Source organism: Canis lupus, chromosome 18 (assembly GCF_003254725.2).
Source record: "Canis lupus dingo isolate Sandy chromosome 18, ASM325472v2, whole genome shotgun sequence".
Classification (NCBI taxonomy): domain Eukaryota; kingdom Metazoa; phylum Chordata; class Mammalia; order Carnivora; family Canidae; genus Canis; species Canis lupus.
This window is the reverse complement of record NC_064260.1, coordinates 54,946,031-54,968,375: the sequence shown is the minus strand read 5'-3', so window position 1 is coordinate 54,968,375 and position 22,345 is coordinate 54,946,031. Positions and strand designations below refer to the sequence as shown.

The following is a 22,345-nucleotide window of genomic DNA, read 5'->3' as shown; positions in this document are numbered from 1 at the left end:
GTTGGTAAAGAGACAAACACTTCCACAGATATGCAAAGGTATCTATAGGAGAAGGTTTATGGCCACGTATTTTGTAACATCAAAACATTAGAGGGGTGCCTGGCTGGCTCAGTCATGGAGTGTGCAACTCTTGATCTCTGGGTTGTAAGTCCAAGCCCCAAGTTGGTGTAGAGATTACTTAAAAAAAAAAAAAATCTTAAAAAAAAATTAGAGGGTGCCTGGGTGGCTCAAACGGTAAAGCATTTGCCTTTGGCTAGGTCATGATCTCAGGGTCCTGAAATTGAGCCTCATTGGGCTCCCTGTTGAGCGTGGAGTCTGCATCTCCCTCTGCCTCTGCCCCTCCCCACCTCATGCTTGTTCACGCTCTTTCAGATAAATAAAATCTTAAAAAAAAAAAAAAAATCGGAAACAACTTAAACATCTAGCAATAGGGGATTAGTTAAAATATGGAATTGCTTCCGTGAAATTGTTCATGGCCATTAAAAAAAGAATAAGGTAGTTATATGTGAAAAGATACATTAAATGGGAAAAAAACAAGTTGGAAATAGTATGTACAGTGTGATTCTATTTTTATTTTTTAATTCTACTTTTGTAATAATAAAAAGTAATATGTAAGTATACAGACATAAAAAAACCTGGAACAGTATGCATCATTCTATAATAATGGTTATCTCCAGTGGGGAGCCATGGGGTCTTTTAGTTTCTATATTTCCTAAAATTATTTTCTGTATTTATGTTAGTTGATTCTTTTTTTTTTAAAGATTTAATTTATTTATTCATGAGAGACACACAGAGAGAGGCAGAGACACAGGCAGAGGGAGAAGCAGGCTCCAAGCAGGGAGCCCAACGTGGGACTCGATCCCGGGTCTCTAGGATCAGGCCCCGGGCTGAAGGTGGTACTAAACCACTGAGCCACCGGGGCTGCCCTAGTTGAAAGATGCTCAATGATTATATATTGTAATTAAAAATATATATATAGGGACGGCTGGGTGGCTCAGCGGTTGAGCGTCTGCCTTCAGCTCAGTGTGTGATCCCAGGTTCTGGGGATCGAGTCCCACACTGGGCTCCCTGCGAGGAGCTTGCTTCTCCCTCTGCCTCTCTGTCTCTCTCATGAATTAAAAAAAAAAAAAAAAAAAAAAAAAAAAAAAAAAATTTTTTTTTCCCTGAGTAAAGAAGCTGTTGTCTCTTGAGTGGGAGCCAGACTTGAAGCAGGACCTTTGGAGTGAATGACTCCATCCTGTGGCACCTCCAAAGCCCTTCATTTTTAGCACGCTAGGACCCTCTTTATAAATCTGCCCATCCCCATTCAGGATGATTTTTCTCTGCCTTGCCAGTCCATCCCATCCCATTCCCTCAACCTTTTCTCTGAGCCCAGGGAAAGCAGGCCACTTGGAGGTGACTCCATGGGCTGTATCTGACAGGTACAAAGGGGAACCTCTGCCAGCGAAAGATGCCACTTGGGTTTAGCGTGGCCTTGACCTTCCCATCTGCCATGATGGCCTCCTATTACCTGCTGCTGCAGACCTACGTGCTCCGCCTGGAAGCCATCATGAACAGCATCTTGCTCTTCTTCTGTGGTTCAGAGCTGCTGCTTGAGGTGCTCACCCTGACTGCTTTCTCCAGGTACTGCTGCTGAGGGTTCATTTCCTGTCACCTGAGGGTTGGGTTCCCAGCTCATCCTAGGGAGGGATTCATTGTTCTTCTGAAGCTTGAGGGGTCTGAAGGACTTTCAAGGGGAAAGGGGATGCCTATGGGACTGCTTTTTCTACTCAGGGTAGACGGTTACTTAGGGAAGACATTCTCTTTGTTCTTTGGGGCCAAGAGGCTTGAAATACAGAACAGTTCAGGCCAGCTGCTCTTGTTCACTGGTCTTTTAACATTTTCTTTTTTTTTTTTTCTTTCTGCCATCAGTATGGACAGGATATGAAATACAAAAATTTCAGCCAGCAGCCCTTATGGGCTGAGACCACAGATTCTTCTGGTCTTTAGCCACATCAATGAGAATTGGTGGGTCAAGTTGTCCTGGGACAGGTTGCAGCTTTTCCTCAACACAGACATTTGGGCAGCAAACAGCATAAGGCCACTGGGCATCATCTTCTAAACCAGGACCATCAACCTAAGAGACTGTTCTACACTGCAGTGTAGGGAGGGGCAAGGTTGTCCTGTCCTGGCCCTTCTCAGAACCAGTTCTCTGCTGACCTCAAGTTTTCTTTGATCCTCGTGGCCAGAGCATCTTGTGTGGACCAGGGAGGCTCCTTGGGCTTCCAGCAGAACCAGAGCCACATCCTCCCCATGCGTGCTGTGCCATACCTGTCACATGGGCAGAGAGCCTCCGGATGCTTTGCTCCCAGGGTGATGCAAAAGCCTTTCATTTCAGTCCTGAGACTGAGCTCCAGACCTTCTTTTAGCGGCTCATAGTGTTATTTTTCTACTCTCATCATGAAACAAACATTATTTTATAATAAATGTATATTTTCCATCATGGGAGTTGAAGCCTTTTCCTTCTGGCACCTATTCCTAGAATTTCATCCACTCCAAGGGAAGGTAGGGACTTTCCCAGCCAGTGGTTTGTTTTCAGGCTGTGCTTAGCAATCCTATGCAGACACGAAGGCAGTGATTTTCTCCTCTCAGCTCTAGCCTAAATTAATCCTTAAAGGCATTGTTAACTTATGTATCTTCTTCAGGCCTGTCATCCGGTAAAAGACTGCTTATATTCTTCACCTCTGCCTCAAAGCCAGCTTTTCTCTCATTCCTCTTACAGATGATTGTCAGCTTTCCAGAGTGAGGCATGAATAATTAGAAAAAGCATATTCAAAACTTGGCAGTATTTTTTTTGTCATTTATTTTAAAATTTCAAGTTAATGTAAAAGGAACTTTTTTTTTAAAACTGGGGAAATGTTGCCCCACATGAGCATATAATTCATTCATTCCCTTCCCCAAGTAACCATCTTTTTTTTTTTTTTTTTTTTTTTAAGATTTTATTTATTTATTAGAGAGAGAGACAGGCAGAGGGAGAAGCAGGCTCCATGCAGAGAGCCTGATGTGGGACTCGATCCCAGGTCTCCAGGATCACGCCCTGGGCTGAAGGCAGCACTAAACCACCAAGCCACCAGGGCTGCCCCCCAAGTAACGGTCTTTAAAACTATTTCTCATCTTGGTTGGTAGTGGCTTTTTTCTTTCCCCCCAAAAAGCTACCAGGAGCCATGACAGACTCCACTTTAGAAAACCTTGAGCCATATGGCCCCTCTGCTGTCAGGGGAATCCTAGACTATCTGCTCTTGCTCAAAGTCAAAAGTTAATTGGTCTTTAAGCATTTCCATGCTGGCTTTTAATTCTGCTTATTTCCCGTGATGGAGCTCATTCTCAGCCTATGAAGGTCTCTACTGGCCAAAGCGCTGATAATTTTGGTTTCCACAAATTCTGTGTTCTTGACTCCTGGCTGCCTTTGGGGTCTATCCAAGAACTGTAGTAGACAGCAGTAATCCACTACAAAACAGTAACCAAAAATCCAGTAGGTACTTCCCTGATACTTCAGTCACAAACCCTGACTTTCTGCAGCTCACACTGCTGCTTTCTCTAGCTTTTTTTTTTTTTTTTTTTAAGATTTTATTAATTTATTTGAGAGAGAGGGGAGGGGGGACAGAGGGAGAAGCAGGCTCCATGCAGGGAGCCTGACATGGGACTCGATCCCGGGTCCCCAGGATCACACCCCGGGCTGAAGGCGGCACCAAACTGCTGGGCCACTGGGGCTGCCCTCTCTAGCTTATTTTAAAGACGTTGCTAGCATCAAGCTAGACAGGAACTTGTTCTCCATGGCCTCCCCATTTCTTTTAGAGGTTCAGTAGTTAAGGTCACTCTGCTGGCAACACACATAAATGACTGAAAGGCTCAGTTGGAAGTTTAGAAGTGACCTAAAATTAAAAGGGACCTTAGAAAGGGATCTAATCCCCCACTTTGCAGGCTTAGAGAAAGTAACAGCCAGGTAATCATACTGATTACCAACAGTTGAATCTAGAAATCTTGTCCTTGGAGTCTCAGTCTAGATCAAGTAAATTCCACTCCTCAGCAGGTACCACTTGAGGATGAGAATGAGTGGTTGGAAACAGGTTTAGAGCAGAAGTCCTCTTGTTGATTTCATGGTTCTCCAGGAGCTTAGTGCCTTGTGCTGCTTGCAGATGGTTTCATGGGGTGTTCATTCTTCCTGGTGCTTGCTGGAGCCACCATGTGAAGATAGAGTCAAGCCAGGGTAGAACGTCCTACAACAGAAACTGAGGCAGCAGAGGATGGGAATGAGCATAGTCTTTCAGGGTCAATGTGGTCAGATGCTATCTTCACTAAATGCCAAGGGAAGCCACCTTACAGTCCATCTAGATAGGATCAACATTCTGGAACAGTAGAGAGGACCTGAGTAAAGGAGCAGGCCTTGGTCACACAGACTGGTAGAGATATTCTAGACCTGCTCAGATATTCACACTCCTGGCTAGAACTTCTCTAGAGGCTGAGGTCTGGCCCAGTACAGGAGACACTTAGGACACACAGATTCAGGTTTCTGGCTCTGTACCATGGCAGCAGTGTCTAGGAGACGAATACTTACCCAGTGCCTGGCAGAGTAGACTTATCCTACAAGGCAGAAGATCAACTCAAATGTTAAGTCAACCTGTATCTGAGGGCATTCGGCTTAAAAAGAGTTGGGGTTTGAACTAAGAGTAACACAAAGATCATTCCTTTTGTTACACCATGGTAACTCTTCAATGAAGAATGTGTTTACATCTCTAAACTACCAGTCCTCACAATTTAATTTACATGAAATTCATCTAGAACATAAAAAGTAGATTTCTAGACTTCATGTAGATGTGGATGCAGCCCAAGAATGGGCTTTTCAAAAAGCAATCACAACATGTAACCAAGATGGTTGGAACCATCAAACTTGCCTTGAGAGCCCACTCTTTATTTCCTACATGCTGCACATGGTCATAGAGCTTTGGGGGCTTTCTCTCCCTCTGAAGGTTTCTTGCTTTTATGCTGATCTTGCCTTTGTTGGTCCCAGCACACATTATGTATCACCTGGTCTCTGGTTCATCTTCTATGTAAGCTCTTTAGTTACAAGAAGCTTTCTGGAATTCCAAACTCTCCCACAACACTCTGCTAAACTTTCCCGATGTTTAGACCATAGTCCAATTTCTAAAACCTGCTCACATTTGTTTGCTCAGATTCTTAAAACAATGCCGTGTGGAAGGCAGAACAGCTATGGGTGGGTCTCAGCCCACAGTCCACTGGTGGTGTCCATAGGTGGTGTAAGCAGGCGGGGGCAAGCATAACCTCCTGACTCCAAGCAGAGTCCTCCCACCCAGAACTTGAGAACATCAGAACTACTAAACTCTAAGGGGAGGACACTTAACTCAGGGAATGAATCTTAGGAATCTTGAAGCATAAAGGACGACTTGGAATTTTTCCTCCCTTAGTTTAGATGGCTAAGGAAGCAAGCTAACCCACAAGAGGGCACTTGCAAAGATCTGCACCAGAGGCCCCCTAGTGTACCGCAGGCAACCATACCCGACCTGTGACCTGCGATTCCAGCTCAGAACTCGGGGCTTCAGCACCATCCCATAGCCTCTACATCAGTCCCAGCCCGTGTCCCAGAAACCTCAACAAATCTATTCAATGCGGAATCCAAAAAACAGCTCACACCCCATTTATTATTTAAAAATATTTTGTTACAAAAGGAAAAAAATACAATGCAGTATAAAAGATTGACAGCGTCATCAAGTTTATTACACAATTTTCAACCTATCAGAAAGACAAACAAATCACCGACAACAGGGGGACGGGGCCTTGGCCTTTTTGAGGGCTGGGTTTTTCTTTCCTTTTGCTATCAGGAAATAAAACTAAAATTTTTGTCATTGAGTAAAAACAAAACAAGAATGGGGAGAAAAAAATTCTCCGGGTAAACGGCTTTTCTGGTATTCTATATATTTTTTTTTCCTTAAACTGTCACCGTACTTGGTTTTCTCTACATTTTAAAAAGACACCCGGAGCTGCTCCCGAGGATAAGCACATTACTTAACGCTTGGCCAGTTGGGCGGGGGGCCATGTTCTGAAGTAGAGGTGGGGATGGGGTTGGGGGGACAGGGGGAAATAGCTACAAACTGTAGCCTCTGTCCCAAGGGAATGTGCCTGTCCAACCCTGGGGGCCCCCTCACTGACTGACCATGGGCTAGGTCAGAAACGTGCAGGGCACAGAAGAAGGGTTGGGTCCAACTCAGTCTCTCCCCTCTGAGCCAGAAGGGTCTCCAGTGGCCCTATGTCTCACACGCCGTCTCATCTCCTGTTAGATGTCACATGCCCTGTAAATGCATGCAGAAGCAGCAGCCATCGCCCTGTGGGTACCGCAGGACCCTGTTACTGCTGCTTCCATCAGCAGCAAACACACAACTTGGATGTTCTGTGAAGAGCAATTCCATTGGCCTGTGTAGAAAATGACCCCCGAGTGGTGGTCCGTAGGACTCTGAGCTGAGCTCGTTCAAGTCAGGCTCCACTTCCTCCTTGCTCCTCATCAGAGGCAGGAAGTACCTCCACATAGAGTGAAGGAAACTATTAATACGTCAATAGTCCAAAGGTGGAAAGACCCCAAATTTATGACTACCTGCCTATTAGTGCCAGGTTATCCCACAGTAAGTAAAAGTATGTACCTGGGGGATGCAAGCGCATGCTCACATTGAATCTGAAGAAAAGCCTATATGGAAGTAGGCCTAGCCTGCCCTAGCTTGCCTCCTCTCCTACCCCTCCCGGTACTTCACAGGGCTTCTTCAGTGCTGAGGTCCGATGTCCCCATCTCCCAAGGGCAGCATCTTCCTCTAAAACAAGGAAGCAGCCTTCTTGGGGGAGGGGCTCCATGTGTGAAACAGAAAAGCCCCAGGAAAGGGAACACCTAGTACAGCTGGTTACTGCAAGAGGCAACCAAGCACGAAGCAGCAGTGGGTGGTAACTGGCTCTGCCAGGCTCCCAGCAGCAAGCAACCTCATGGCCTTCTCTGCTTACCAGGGGCAAGTCCAATGAGGCGGCTGGGCAGCAGGGAGGTGGAAAGACTCAGTCCTCTGGGAGGTCAGGGAAACAAACTGTCAGTATGGAAGAGGGAAAAGCAAGAACAGGAGAAGCTTTTCATATGGGAATTTCCGTTCTCAGGATCCCTCCTCAAAGGGCTGAGAAGGTAAAGGAGTTAAACAAAGAAGTGGTATGTTAGCAAGGGGATTAGACCCTCTTGGCCCCATCAAACCTAATGCTGAGGGCAGGACCCTGGGCTTATTTTGGCACACCCAGTCACTTCTCCTAGATCCTGCACGGAGAAACCGTTTTCTGTGGGAAGAAAGTCTTCCCATCAACCTCACCACTGAATTCCTCCTGGAGAATCAGAAACTCCTACGTTTCCTTGGACAAAGCATCATTCTCTATGGAGACCAGGGGCCTAGACATGTTTTCTTCCTGTCTGCCACCCCTTCCAACCACATGGAAGTCTTTAGGTTCCTTCCCCTGACAAACAGGAGGTGTGGGATTGGGAGGGCTGCCAGGCAATCTTCCAATCTGTAGGGCAGAGGGTATTCCCTGGGTGTCTGAAGGGAGTTAGGGGTTTGGAGGAAGGGAGAGGGGTGGAGTGGCCTCCGTCCTTTAGTCCTGATCAAGGTGAGGAGATGCAAGTCCATTAAAAAAACATTTGCTTCCAACCAGACTCCTGCAATGAGAACATCAGAAGAAAAAGAAAACACATGTTAGAGATTATCTTCTGATTGATGTGTTTACAGGAATTATACTGGCATTGTCTAAAGTTACAATGTATGAAGTGGGGGTATATACACAGACAGAATGCAAGCCTGGGAAAGTGAAGGAAAGAAAGCAGGATTGTCTGGAAGTGTCTGGGTACTGTCCATAGTGAGGGATGGTTGCAGGAACTACAGTGAGTAGAGAGAAAAAGCAGTAACATCTCACTTTACGGTTAGGGAGAAACAGACAATGAAATGAAGTCTCAAAGCAGTTTGACTAAAAAGGAGACTTTGGCTGGAGAAATATGAAACTACGACAATCCAAAAAGAGTTGCAATAAGGGAATATAGGGAGTTGAAATACCATTTCAGAAAATCTGTTCTGAGCAACTCTGAGCTTACCTTAAGGGGAGGGGTAAAAATCTGGAAATGGGAGGTACAATGGTAAGAAAACAAATGTGCACATAACCAAATCCATTAACCCACAAACACCCAAGAGGCCCTAGCAGGGAGCATGTACTTAACACAGGAACTCCTAAACCCTCAAGAAGCCCTGTTTAACACATCCTTATGCATCCGTGTGCGCGTGCACACACACACAGAACCAAGGATGTACTAAGCTATACTAAAACTCAAGGGATTTTAAATCTTTCCCCAGACGACAGCTTTGAGTAAGGGGCCAAGTAGCAGCCTCATATCAAGCAAGAGTTATCTGGCCAGGCCAGAACAGAGAGCAGAGCGTGGAAGTGAAAGAATTCGTAGTCACAATTAAGAACTTCCACTGAACAGTAAGGCACTGTTCAGCCCCTCACCACATCTCTGCCAAACCTAAGGCCCCTAGTATGCCCAGCCCTTGTTCCAGGGTTGCAGTTATCAGTCAGCGGGGAGCAGCCTGATCAAGCTGACCGCATAAAGGAGAATGAACAGCGAACAGGAAAAAGAGAGATTAAATCAGGCTTAGGACTTCTACTAATGGCCAAACCCATAATATAGCCTCCACGCAAATGCTCACTCTTTATGTATGCACTTCTTTAAAAAAAAAAAAAAAAAAAAGACTTTATTTATTCATGAGAGAGAGAGAGAGAGAGAAAGAGAGAGAGAGAGAGGCAGAGACACAGGCAGAGGGAGAAGCAGGCTCCATGCAGGGAGTCTGACATGGGACTCGATCCCAGGTCTCCAGGATCATGCCCTGGGCTGAAGGCGATGCTAAACCGCTAAGCCACCCACGCTGCCCTATGTATGCACTTCTGTAACCTGGAGGAACCACCTAAGGAAAAAACATCCACAAGCAGCCTGCTCCTTCTACATTCTACTATTTCGGCTTGGGAGCCTCAGAATCTGTTCTAGAAGTTTCTGCCTTCCAGCTTCTCTAAACACCTATGCTCGCAGCTACTTGTCTCATTTCCTGAGAAAACTCTGAAGCCCGCAGTGCCTCTCCCCTTCAAACCATTTGGGTTTCTGTATCTTTGTACTGCATCAAAATTGAACAGAATGTTTAGTTTTCACTGGACTGGGAGGAAAGGAATGAGGTGAGAATGATTATATTTTAAATACAAGAATATCCCCAAATATGAGCCAATAGCTGAGAACTACAATAAGTTGAAGCCAAAGCCACACATTACCTAAGAATATCCTCAAATTCCAAAGCATACACACATATACTCCAAAGGAGATGTAATGGAAACTGTTCAAAACAAAACAACAAAGGATAACTAATACATCAGGAGAAATCAACTGTTGCACTCAATTCTTACAGGTTGTGGTTACCTTTGGTGGTAATGTTTGGAGGCAGGCAGAAAGGATGGATAGAAAAGCTTGCTGTTGTATTGCTGCCTCTAGATGGAACAAATCCTTTGGCTCTCAGGAACACTCATCCGTACAATATAAACACTAGTATTTTTAACTAAAATGTGTCATACACAGAACTTCCAACAGTTCTCCAGCTAAATGGACCCACATACCATCTCCCCAACACGGAACCTCCTACATCACGACTTGGTGACTGAAGATAGAATGCAAAGTCCTTAAGATGAGAATGTGAGCAACTGACATTTTTTGGGTTTCTGATTCAGTTCTTTTGGACTAGCTATCTGGATGGAATAACCAATATACCTAAGGGATAAAAAAATGGGAACCTGGAAAACCTTTTTCCTCCTGTTGTCATAGGCTCACACCAGCCAAATGACTGTTTTCTGAGAACTAGAGGGTTACAGGTTCTTCAGAGTTATTCAAACTGCATCACTCTCATATGGAGGAACACTTTATGAGAAACTCTCATTTTACAGGTGGAAAAAATGATGCAAAATGACAGTCTCAGGTTCAGATGTTTAGTACCCAAAATGCTAGTCCATCAGTTGATCTCGCAATTTCTCTTTCAAAAGACTGTTAGAAGGAGAGCCACCAGGAATGGTGACATGCAGTTACATGCTCTAACTGCTAACCCAAATGTGGCCCTAGAGATTATAATTCATGGTCTGCATGGACAAGTACCTCCCTGGTCACTATTCTCTAGTCTTTTCCAGTATGAAGGACCCATGCTGTGAGCAGCAGAATTAGGGGAGAGGTGACACTCAACCCCACAGCAACACTAGCAACTGTGTTAGCTCAAACAAGAGCAGGGAGATGCTGCTACTACCACAGCAGGGATGGGACAGGAACAAAGGTCTACCCTAACACCCACCCTCCTTTCCACTCCAAGGCCGAATTAGGCCAGAGTCCACTTCCCCTGGAGAAATATGGGTACCTCCCTAAACTCAGTTTGTCGCAAAATCTAGAAGTATCTAGCACCCACAGCCTGTTAGTTTTATATAGATTATCTCAGATTTCAGTGATACCATGCACTTTAAAATGTTGTGGAATTGAGTGTTTTAGAAACAGAAGGGAAGCAGGTAAAAAAATGTTAGTTAACCTTTCATTTTCCCACTTACCTCCTACAGAAGACAACAAAAAGTAATTTCCAGCTAGAACCACTTTTATCAATGCAGATAATGCAAACAATAAAGTCGAGGGCAGCAGCCAAACATAACTGAACTCCTTTCTTGTTAGTAGGTTATCAGTGGGCCAAACATGGCACTTTCTGTTTACAGTCCAGCTATTGCTAGTGAACTATGGGCATTCCCAGGTAGCAAGAGGGTCTCTTTTCCATCTGCATCCAGTTACCCATCTAGCCACCCCCAAAGAACCACAGAGAGCCTTTCCTAATCCTCACCCTCCTGTTCAATTACCATTACTTCGGACCAACCAAATTGGCCAAAAAAACATCCAAAAAACAAGGACATTTTCGTAACACACTTGATGTGAATGAAACCATAAAGTTGAGAAGAGACCCCAAAGAGATCTGGGTCTTGCAGTGGCCTCCAGGAACCATAAACAGATCATCCTAGCCAGAATCTAGACTACTTTTAAAGGCCTCCACAGAAACAGAATAAAAAACACTCTTTGGTTACTTATATACTAGAAACAATCATACAAAGTTCTGAGGACAAAGCGGGAGTCCCTGGATCCAGCCAAGCCTAACTCAACTTCTCAATAACCTGAGTTAATATAGTTCCCCTCACAACTCTACTTTTGTTTTGCTAAAAAAATAAAATAAAATAAAAAAATCAATCACTGTCAATAAGTTTTTCATTCCCAAAACAGATCTTTCCATTGAAGTATCCTCTTTACAACCTCTACATTATTAAATATGATTTTTTCAGATCAGCTTTCTCCTAAAGTATCCTGAGTTTCAAAATCCTAATAGATACTAATTCTTTTTTTTTTTTTTAAGATTTTATTTATTTATTCATGAGAGACACAGAGAGAGAGAGGCAGAGACACAGGCAGAAGGAGAAGCAGGCTCCATGCAGGGAGCCCGATGTGGGACTCGATCCCAGGACTCCAAGATCACGCCCTGAGCCAAAGGCAGGTGCCAAACCGCCAAGCCACCCAGGGATCCCTAGATACTAATTCTTAAAATTGTTAATGTTGCACCTTGAAAACTAACAAGTAGGCAAAGGTCTTACTTTTTTGTCTTGGTCAATTTCCTAATTTTGTACTTGAAAGTTTGGCGGGGTGAAAATATAATTGGCTATCAATACTGAAAACTCGGTATGTGACGAGTACCATGAGTGCTAAATGCTCTAGACAGAATGTCTCACTGAATTCAGCAATTCAACGAAGACAGCTGCGTTTACGGTCTTCATTTACACAGGAGAAAACTTAAGAACAAAGTAATGTGGCCTGCAGACACTGTGCTCTCATCCCAGATGTCATGCTGTCTCTCAGATACCGGGTTAAGGCAGACAAGACACAAACAGAACCAGCTCAATTTCAGGTCCATTTCAGGATAAGACTTCTCCAAAGGAGCAGGAAGAGCAAGCAATCTGCCCTCCTCAATTTTCTGTTACCTAAGTCAAAAGTCCTCCCTTTCCCTTTAACTGCTTTAAAAAGAGAGCAAAATCTTCACGATCACCAGTATTTTGTCCTTCGTGGCAGGCCACCCATAGCCAGGGACAGGGCCCAGTCTCACCTGTCTCAGTGGTGCCGGTCCCGCTCTCTATCCCGGTGTCTCTCGTGCTCCCGGTTCCTTTCTTGGAAATAATCATCATGCCGATCTTCGTTATGAAGCAGGTCCCGATGCCTCCTGCTGCTCTCCCGGGACCGGCTAGGTGACCTCTCTCGGGACCGATGTCTTTTCCTATTAGAAAGATCCTTCAGCCTCACTCAGAGGACCTACTACGTGCCTTCCAAGAGTGTTGTGTTCTGGTGTCTTCCAGTATTTGTCTGAACCCCTTTTCTATTATGGGCCCAATGTCTGAGGATGTCAGCTCTTTGAGGACTAATCTTTTTTTGGGAAAAAGGAACAATCAAATGTGTTGAGATCTTACTAATGTATCAGGCACAGTGCTAGGAGCTTTACATGCTTATCTCATCTCATCTCTACAACAGGGCTGTAAGAGAAGTACTATTATTGTCCCTTTTTTAAAATGAGAAAAATGAGGCTTAGAAAGCTGGTGACTGCCACACTCAAAGCCATACAGATACTTTGGAGCAGAAATGGGACTCGAATCCAAGCACATATGGCTTCAAAGCCCGTGTTCTTAACTATGCCGGTCTATCTTTATTCCTAAATAGCCCACTGCCTCACTGAACAATGGATTGCAGACATTACAACATTCGTTAATGCAGATGTGACTAATTCCTTCCCCTTAAATAAGATAGCAGAGGTAGGCCCGTTCTTCCAGCTAGGGCCTTGCCACATCCCCTGGGCTCTCTTCCTCTCCCTGCCAATCCCTGGAAGAGTGCTGCTCGGGGCTGGTAGGCTGTTGAAGCAACCAATAACTCACCTGGACGAGCTTCCGCTGGCACCCACACTGTAGGACTTGGCTTCAATGCCATGAAGACAGTCCTTAAGAGAGGAGATGAGGACACGGCAACGCTCATCATTGGCGACCCGGGACTGTTTGATAACAGCAATGGCTGTGAGCAGCGTCTCAATCGCGTCACTGTAATCCCCTGACAGGGGACGGATGGGAAAGGCCAAGAATGAGCAGAGGCAGTAGATTAACTGGACCAAAAGGAGAACTCAAGAGGGCACAAACAGTAACTAGTTGTCTCACAGAACCACGGTAAGATGAATGAGGCAGAAGTGGCAGGTATAAAAGTGGACGGCATCTATATTTCAACAGTCTGCAATCAGGGATTCTCAGATGTTGCCAGTGGATATACAAAGTGGTGCAGGGTAGTCTGAGAACAATCTAATATCCGTTACAATAAACAATGTGCATACTTTTTGACCCAGAAAGTCTAAGAACAGTTCTACTTCTGTTCACAAGCATGTACGCTTAACAGTGTTATTTTTCAGCATCATTTTATCAAAAAATTAGACACAAATTAAATTTCCTTCAGTGGCATCTGGCTATATAAATTATGTGATGCCGGTTTTTTTTTTTTTTTTTTTTTTTTTTTTTTTTTTTTTTTTTTTTGATGCCGGTTTTATAAAATACTACACAGTTGTTAAAAGGCACGTGATAAATCTGTACGTAAACAAAGTAATCCACGTAAAGCGCTTATTAGCACAGTGCCAGGCACACAGTAAGGGCTCAATAAATGTTAGATATTATACACTGATAGATGTCCAGAACCTTAATTTTTTTAAAGTTGCAAAACAGTATTCCGTTTTTGTAAAAAGAATAAAAATTATATTTACGTTGTCATATGCACAGAAAAAAAATCTGAAGGACAGACACTAAATTGTGGAAGGTGGACTTGGTGGTGGGCCTAGCATAGAGGACTTTCATTAATTACCACTGCATTTTTTTTTTAATTTTAATTTTTTCCACTGCACATTTCTAAGTCTGAATTATTTTAAATCTATAATCAGATGTGTGTACACATATACATAACATATACCTAACATGTCTGTATGTAGAGTATATTTATATACACATGTTTTTAAATTTCGCTGCCATGAAGAACTAGCCCCTTCATTCCCCAAATGTGCGCAGTGCCTGGCTCAAGGTTTGTGGTCATGGGGTAGGTACTTGCACAATGCTTTTCCATGCTAAGTCAAGTGCAATACAGACAGAAGATAATGCAAGGAAAGCATGGAACCAGACAGGAGTCCAGTGAAGAAGACTGGCAGCTTCCTCTGTGCAGGGCAATAAGAATAGAATGGAAACTGTGGAGGAACTGTGATTCTGTAGAGATCCAGGAACACCAGGATGTCAGCTCTACCAGGGCAGGGAATTTTTGCTTATTTTGTAAGCATTCAGTAAGTATTTGTGGTTTGAATGACTGGAATGAGAACAACAAAAAAGGACAGAGATAGAGATTCAGTTATTGATCATCTTAAGGTGCAGGAGTTTGTAAGGAAGAACAATGACTATTTCCTTTATACTCCTCTGTATACTGAACTTGTTAAAATGAGCACAGATTACTTTCTAATTAAAAAATCTTTCAGAAAAAAAAAATCAGATGTCAGTTTTCTGGAGGAAAAAATAAAGAGAGAGAATATATGTATTTCCTGTCTTTAACCTACCCTGTGGATTCAAATTTTGCAGCCAAAGATGAAAAATTACAGAAAACAGATGGCAATATTTAGTGTTATTTCCTAGGAGATCTGACAATCTACATTTACATCAGTGTGGGAAACTCACAAGAAAGAAGTCTGACTGATACCATAACATGAGACTCGGACCAAAACCCTATAAAGAACCAAAGATTTAAAAAAAAAAAAAAAAAAAAAAAAGAACCAAAGATTCCATACTAGGGCTCTCAGAGTTACAGCTTCTGGTTCTGCCCACGTAATACTGACGGGGCAAAAGTTAGCTCTAAGGGCATATATTATGTCTTACGATGACACCCAACAGACTTGCCTCTTTCTAGGAGAGGCTACAGAGAGGTCAGCAGTTCTGTCTAAACCCCCAAATACAATGAAATTCCATATCAAACCATATCTAGTCCTAAGAAACCTGCAGTCTACACTAGGACTAGACACTAGATCCACTGATCAACCGTTGAGATCTCCATGAGGGCAGGAATTTCATTCTACAACAGATACTACAATGAGATACTACTATTTATAATCTAGGCACTAGGTTTGTTTTCATGAGGCAGGTCTGGATACAGGCTTAATAAATTAACATCATTAGAACTTCCCCCAAGCCACAAAACCACAGTATCAGATTATATACTACTGAAAATGTGCCACTCTTGAGAATCTAACAGTACTCCAACTTTATCTTGCTGAACTTCTTCCCAAAAGAAATGACAAAACATGGAAAAACTAAAGGTAAGGAGAACACAGCAGAGGTAAGGGTGAGTTACCTGCACTGGCTCCAGATACCGCTTTGGAAATGGCACTGCTGGAAATTGCTCTATTTCGCTTCATGATCTCTTCAAATTCTGCTTCACTCACTGTAGAGGGCGGAGGGCCCGAATCTCGGCTGCACAGAAATAATACCATTCCTGATTGCCCAAGCCTCTTATCTTTACCATAATCTACACTACAGTGTTACTTAATCATGTTCTCCTATATAATGTCTTAAATGGTTCTCAGCCTGTTCACATTATATGTGTTCACATTCTCTTCAAGGACAGAATTTACATCATATTCTTTTGTAATTTTGGCATGACCCAATGGCACTAGATATTTGCAGCATCCCTAACAGACACGTGTGGCTCTCAATTAATTAATTAATTAATAAAAATATTTTATTTATTTATGCCTGAGAGACATAGAGAGGAAGGCAGATACACAGGCAGAGGGAGAAGCAGGCTCCACGCAGGGAGCCCAACATGGGACTCGATCCCAGGTCTCCAGGATCATGCCCTGGGCGGAAGGTGGCGCTAAACCACTGAGCCACTGGGGCTGCCCTGTGGCTCTCAATTTAATCAAGCTCCTTAAAAAAGGATTACGAAAGACATGATTAGGGTCAAGAAACTAAGATGCAAATGAAACACCAAATAAAAAAAAACATTATCTAACGGATGGTTAACTATTTCCCAGGACTCAACACTATGACAACAGTTTCTACAAGGGAAAACACAAGAATTCACGCTTATTTACTTCCTCAGGGAGAATAAACTACGTAACACATGGTCTACCCTACTATACCTGGCTCAGATCTGAAAGAAACAAGATAGTCCTTACCTGCCATGGTGGTTATAGGGTGCTGAGGCCTTCATGTAAGTATCTGGTGGAGGCCCCACTGTAGCATTTGGTGGGGGGAAGAAGGCTGGATTGAGGTGAAGGGCAGGTGGGATGGCCCCAGGGGGAGGTACAGCCAGATGAGGAGGTAATCGAGGAGGAGGGGGCATGAGATGCTGGTAGTGGATGCCAGGAGGAGGAGGAGGGACCCCAAAGCTTGAGGAGAGAGGAGGTGGGGGCGGAATTGGGGGTGGGGGCAGACCCATCAAGGGGAGGGCTGAAGGAGGGCGATTGAAGTAGGGCAGCACACTGGGGGGCTTATCCACACGGGCAGATGAAGGTACAAGGTTCTCAGAGGGTGTGGCCCGTCCATCAGCAGAATCACTAGAATCCCGTGAATGGGCCCGTGGAGGTATTCCTATGAAGCAAAACAGAACTAACGTTACTACCCGAGGCTTTACATGTACCCATGGGACCAGCTCATCCCTCAGCAAGAGTCCTCGGATACCATACTGAGGAAGGTGACAGGCAGCTGAGAAAGAAGGTAAAATCATCTATTCCCTTTTCTTTGGCCTCAGAAAAAAAGGGCTGAGGCAAGTTAGTTAAGTCATAAACCCAGAAAGCAGTATCACTCCAATTCCGTGTCAGAGAATGCTCTTTATCTAGAACTCTCTGTGGTTCACACTCAATTTATCCTTAGACTTGTTTTCTACTTCTAAATGCAGGATCCTGATTAACCCAGGAGAAAATGACAGTGTTGAAGTTTGTTCATTACTGTTCAGCTGGAGTCAAGTGGATGTGGAATCCCCTTCCATGATTAAGAGTTCAGGGCCTCTCTCCTTAGACCAGTACTAGTTGACCTGAGACCAGTACTATGCTACTGTACACCTGCAATGTTCTCTCTGCAATGACATTTTGGCCAGAGAATTTGGGAGAAGTGAGGGAAGAGGAGGGGAGAGATACTTCCTCCATCTACATAACAAAACTCGTTACTGGGATGGGGAAGAGACATACACCACAGAAGACTGGAGGTCAAGTGAGAAGTAGAAAGAAAACGGGAGGTAAGCCAAGATAAGACATGTCCACAGACTGAGCAGATGGTACACAGCTGACAGCAGGGACTCCTAGTAAAACGCTTAGTAAAAAGCAACCCTCGTATCTGGGGAACTCCCACTATATTTCAATGGCCCAAACACTGTACCCCACAGGAAAATCACCACAGCACTTTGGTATGGTGGTGTGCACAAGGGCTCACAAATGCTTGTACGCAGCTGGGAATGTGGCTGTACACTGTAAAGTCACTCAGTTAAACTTGTTCACTCTCTCCAATTTAATAGTCTACTCCAGGCCTGGTTAAGGTGGAACCCAACAGAAGAACACGATCACATAACCTTAGAAGTCTTGGAAGCAGAGAGATGCTGTTAGCAGTCAAATGTGGGCAGAAAGGAGAGTGCTCCTTAAACTAACACTTGCTGATAAACTCAACTCCAGGTTCAAGCATGCAGGGACCTATTCTCTCAGCAAACACCTTACTTTCTCCACCATAGCCTATCACCGGTGCCTATCATGGCATACTTGTGCTTCATATCTTATCCATATGGCAACTTGCTTCTTCCCTGAGTTCTCTCAAAGCAAAGAAAAAGGTATCAGTAAATGGGATCCTCTGAAAGTTAGCCATCTTCCCACTTTTTCAAAGATTGTTTTATACCTATGGCTACAATCCCAGAGTAGCAACCATTTTTAAGCAGAGGAAGTCTACTAGCTGTACTTAGTGAATTAATAGAACCCATGTCTGTCAACGTGACAGAGCAGAAAACAGCACTCAGTCACCACCATCATTTCAGCAAAGAAACGGAACACTGAGGAGCACATAGCTAAGCAGAAGTAGGAATGTTATCCCTAATGTAACTGTACCTTTATGCAGCTTAGGAAAATTAGAAAAGGGTTGAATTATACAAAGACTCTGAAACAGAGGAACTTGAAAATTCAAGTTGTCAAAGAAAAGCGTGTGCCTTTTAACCCAGAGCAATGGGAGTTCACACTCTATCCATCTAGGCTCTCAATCTAGTTAAAAGAACAGTTGTTCCTATGCAAATAGAGAAGTGGCCATATCTTCACCTTCAATCAATCAATACAAGGTCCCAGTGGACCACCCAATCAATACAAGACACTATTTTGAGAGCAGGACCTAAGAAATGACAGAACACAGGTGATGAACCCCACCCCCACCCCCGTCAGAAAAGAAAAGTAAAGGCAGCTGGCTGCTTCACGCAGGGCATTGCAGGGTGGCTGCACTTTGTGAGGTCAGGATAATCCAAGGTCTGGTCCTCAGGTTTTGTGGGTTCAGAAACTCAACTTTAATAGTTCACCCAGGGTGATTGTACCCTAGGAAATAGATTCAACGCTAACCAAACTCACAAGAGACTGATTCATAAACCAGAATGCCAATTTATTAATTTACAATGAGAAATATAACTGCCAAGCAGACTGGAATACTTGTGTCGGCTGGTCAGCGCATTCTCTTCCCAGTAGGAGAGCCTATTTGGGAAACCAAATTAGTATCAGAAGGTGGCTTGGTGAGTACAGAATCAGAACAAAGGGAGTAAGGTGAACTCAACGGATGCTATCATCAAGCTAAGATAGTATAATGCAGCTTTATTAGTGGGAAGCACTTGCCAAGCAGACTAAAATATCTGGTAATTGAAAGGGCACTCTCTTCCCCTGGACAATGCCGGAGAAACATTGTTACACTCTTCTTTTCCAGCGCTCCTTTTGGTTGATTCCTTACAGAGCACCCTTCCAACATATGTTTATGACAAGATTATAGCCATCTTTATAAACATTACCTGTATATTAAGGTGGCTGCTTGTTAATTTATACAGAGCACATGTTACAGTTAAGCCCATTCACTATACTGATTTAAGACAAAACCATATAATTTAGAGTTGACAGGAACTTTAAACATCATGTATCTACTTCAGAGCAGAAATAATACAGTGACTTGACCAAGGTCACACAATGAGTCAGTGGCAAAACCAGACTATAATCTGAACCTCTCAGCACAGTGCTCTTTCTTATACACAGCCTCATTTTTGGGTCTACTAATTAACCTTGCCAACACTCATAACCACCACCACCCTCCCCCAAACTCCTCCACATTGTAGGCAGAGCCCACACCACAGAAAACAAACCCACAAATTTGCCCCCCTTCATACAGATGGTCTCCACGTACCCCCTCTTGGGACTCGGACGCACTCACGTTTCCGAGCCTGTGCCTCAAACTGTGACAGGTTCTGCCGGGTGGCCGGCCTCACGTCCACTTTTTCTCCATTAAGAACCTTTCCTGGCAAGAGTTCCAACAATTTGTGGACAGAGTTTTCAGAGGCTACCACCACCTCAGCATACCTTGAAGAAGAAAAATTAAAAATGAGTGAGATCTATTAGCCAATCAAAAGAACAAAGAAACTCTTCCACTTTTAGTGAAAGCTGGTAAAATAAAAGATATCTTGCTAATAACATACACAAAACTACCATCAATAAAAAGGCGTCAGTCTATAATTGTCCTATTTATTTGGATCAGAAATCAGCTCTTTTTGCCCCTCAACGGATGGACATTGTTACATTGCAGCAAGGTCCCCATTCTAAGGCAGTCTGTCAAAACCAAGGCAATAACCTGGGCCAGGGGTCAGAGGGATTAAAATCCAGGGCCAAAATACAGTGTAGATCTTTATCCTAATGATGACAAACTAAAAGGGGCTTCTCAAATCCAGACCTCACCCTTTGGACTGGCCATTTGCTCGATTCTCAGCAAATTTCAACTCCACCACATCATAGACTCCTATAGAGCGAATAACCTGGATCAGCTGCTGGTCTGTGGTCCACTGGGGCCGGCAAGATGGAAAAGGAAGAAATGTCAAGAGCTACACCCCCTCCCCACCTAGAATGTCCCAAACCCTTTCCCCAAACCTAGGATTCTAGTCACAATCATGACCTCCCACAGAAACCCAAGAGCCCACCAACATTTCAATTATTGCAGGCTTTTATTATCCTCACCCATCCAGCATTCCAAAACCTCCCACCATTCCCCAAACCCCATCTCTTGAGATTAAGAAAATTAAAACCTATTTTAACTTTGACTGCCATTTGGGCTGGCTGGTCATCAGTTCAAACAATGATTACTAGCAGCTTTTAATTACAGACCTGACAGGCTACAGTTTAACCAATGTCAGGAACGTCCCCCTCAGTATGCATTTCCTAATTTGGACCCTCCCTCTACCAGCCCCACAACATGTCTATCACACAAGAATTTTTGCATAAGAATCACCACCTACCCTGAGTGTACTAGAACTATCAAGGTCTTTGATCCTGTCACCAATCGTTATCAAAGAACCAATGAATGACCCCACCAAGAGTTCAAGCTGTTCACTCTGAAATCTCATCCCACAGATGACCCTGCTAGACATAAAGCCCCAGGGTCAGGGGCATTAACAAGATGGCAGAAAAAGCAACTACCCACTTAATCATTGCTTTCTTCGGCACCAGTACGTCCTCAGGATAGTTCTCTTTCAGAGATCAATCCAACCTGATCCCAGGAAAAAGAAATCCAACCCCATCAGAGCACAAAACAGTGCAACAGTGGTTTTTGAAAATGCCATCACCTCCCAGCACTCTCCCTCCAGCCTACCCAGGAAGCTTTTTGGTTCCCCATGCTCACCCAGGAGAAGCTGCCCACGTATACAGCAGCTCGCCTATTGCGGAGGCCGCTGTACGTGTACAGGATCGCAGGGCTCTTGTTATTGGGCTTGGGAGATGGCTCTTGGCGTACAGGAGGAGGTGGCTCAGTGCTGCTGCTTCTGTCATCTGAGGGCTGTGAAGTGGCTGTCAACACGTCATCATACAGGTCAATCTGATCTGTATTGTTGAACTCTGGGTCCTAAGAGATGAAGGGTTGGCAAAGGTGGGTTTGCAGACCTCCCAATGGGTTCATTCTATATCATTCCCGTTTACTTAGAATCCACACTCAAATATTTCGTAAAATGTACAAAACTTTCCTGTCGTACCCTAGGAAGCTAGTAAGAATAATTTCCTGGTAAGAATACTTTTTCACGTAAAACCACTTCACTGAATTATGCTTCTGTAGCTTTTTCTCTCAAGACCCTCTTAGAAGTCTGCAATGCTTCCAGCTTCAGCCAACTGTGAGAATCAAAAGGTACATGATGATTACAAAAGCAAACTAAGAACACATAAAGATGCACCTGCTACTATTGTCAATGAGGTTAGCTTCTAAAGACCACATCTAAGATACAGTAATGAAAAACTTATTTTCCACAACTTGTACTATTTCCAAAATCACGAGTTACACAAATCTTCTTACTCTATTTAATAAGAAAAAGAGTAAAGAGTATATTCATTTAAAAATAAAAGGGAAAGGCATATTCAAGTGGGAACCCAGAATGCAAGAAATAACTGAAATTACTGGTTTACACTTTTATATTTACACTAATGATTCAGAGAAGCTCTAAAACTCATAGTATGCAATCCTATCTTTCTATGAAGTATCCATCGAAGAAACATTTTTATTTTTGTTATTTATAAAGATTTTAATTTATTTATTCATGAGAGACATAGAGAGAGGCAGAGACATAGCCAGAGGGAGAAGCAGGCTCCATGCAAGGAGCCCGATAGGAGACTCGATCCTGGAACCCCAGGATCATGCCCTAAGCCAAAGGCAAATGCTGCTGAGCCACCTAGGCGTTCCAAAGAAACATTTTTAAAAGAAAGGAAAGGAAAGGAAAGGAATAACTCTGGGAGATTTTCCCTTAATATTTTTTAGGTGACAATGTAAATCCAATACATGATTGTGACACTTTTATAAGAGATTTCTGGGAGCAATGCCAGAGATGTTTAATGATACCACAAAAACAGTGAAGTTCTCTCAAAATATTAAGGGTCAGAAAACA

At 43.6% G+C, this 22,345-nt stretch overlaps 2 protein-coding genes across 17 annotated transcripts in view; one reads left to right on the top strand and one right to left on the bottom strand.

The window, feature by feature from the left end:
* Positions 1–22,345, top strand: part of TMEM216 (transmembrane protein 216) — a 29,747-nt gene that overhangs the window by 2,411 nt on the left and 4,991 nt on the right. The window contains exons 4-7 of one of the 8 annotated variants that reach the window (XR_003136380.3): positions 1,422–1,623; positions 16,313–16,423; positions 16,762–16,929; positions 17,111–17,446. Coding sequence is in view for 3 of the 8 variants with exons in the window: in XM_025446535.3 (XP_025302320.1) it covers positions 1,422–1,623; positions 1,912–1,927 (218 nt within the window). In the remaining 5 variants the exon portion in view is untranslated. Of the gene's footprint in view, positions 1–1,421; positions 1,624–1,911; positions 2,483–5,462; positions 8,540–16,312; positions 16,424–16,761; positions 16,930–17,110; positions 17,447–22,345 lie in introns of those variants that run through there. The other 7 variants (XR_007403541.1, XR_003136382.3, XR_003136381.3 and 4 more) reach the window with 7 other exon arrangements.
* CPSF7 (cleavage and polyadenylation specific factor 7) overlaps positions 1,421–22,345 on the bottom strand; it is a 28,137-nt gene continuing 7,212 nt past the window's right edge. For 3 of the 9 annotated variants that reach the window (XM_025446502.3, XM_025446503.3, XM_025446504.3), the window contains exons 3-10: positions 21,100–21,318; positions 20,163–20,266; positions 19,618–19,790; positions 16,389–16,803; positions 15,563–15,681; positions 13,081–13,249; positions 12,264–12,431; positions 5,751–7,726 (exon numbers count right to left, since the gene is read on the bottom strand). In XM_025446502.3, the coding sequence (XP_025302287.1) occupies positions 12,269–12,431; positions 13,081–13,249; positions 15,563–15,681; positions 16,389–16,803; positions 19,618–19,790; positions 20,163–20,266; positions 21,100–21,318 (1,362 nt within the window). In that variant the 3' untranslated portion in view covers positions 5,751–7,726; positions 12,264–12,268. Of the gene's footprint in view, positions 4,269–5,750; positions 7,727–12,263; positions 12,432–13,080; positions 13,250–15,562; positions 15,682–16,388; positions 16,804–19,617; positions 19,791–20,162; positions 20,267–21,099; positions 21,319–22,345 lie in introns of those variants that run through there. The other 6 variants (XR_004806556.2, XM_035701339.2, XM_049096528.1 and 3 more) reach the window with 6 other exon arrangements.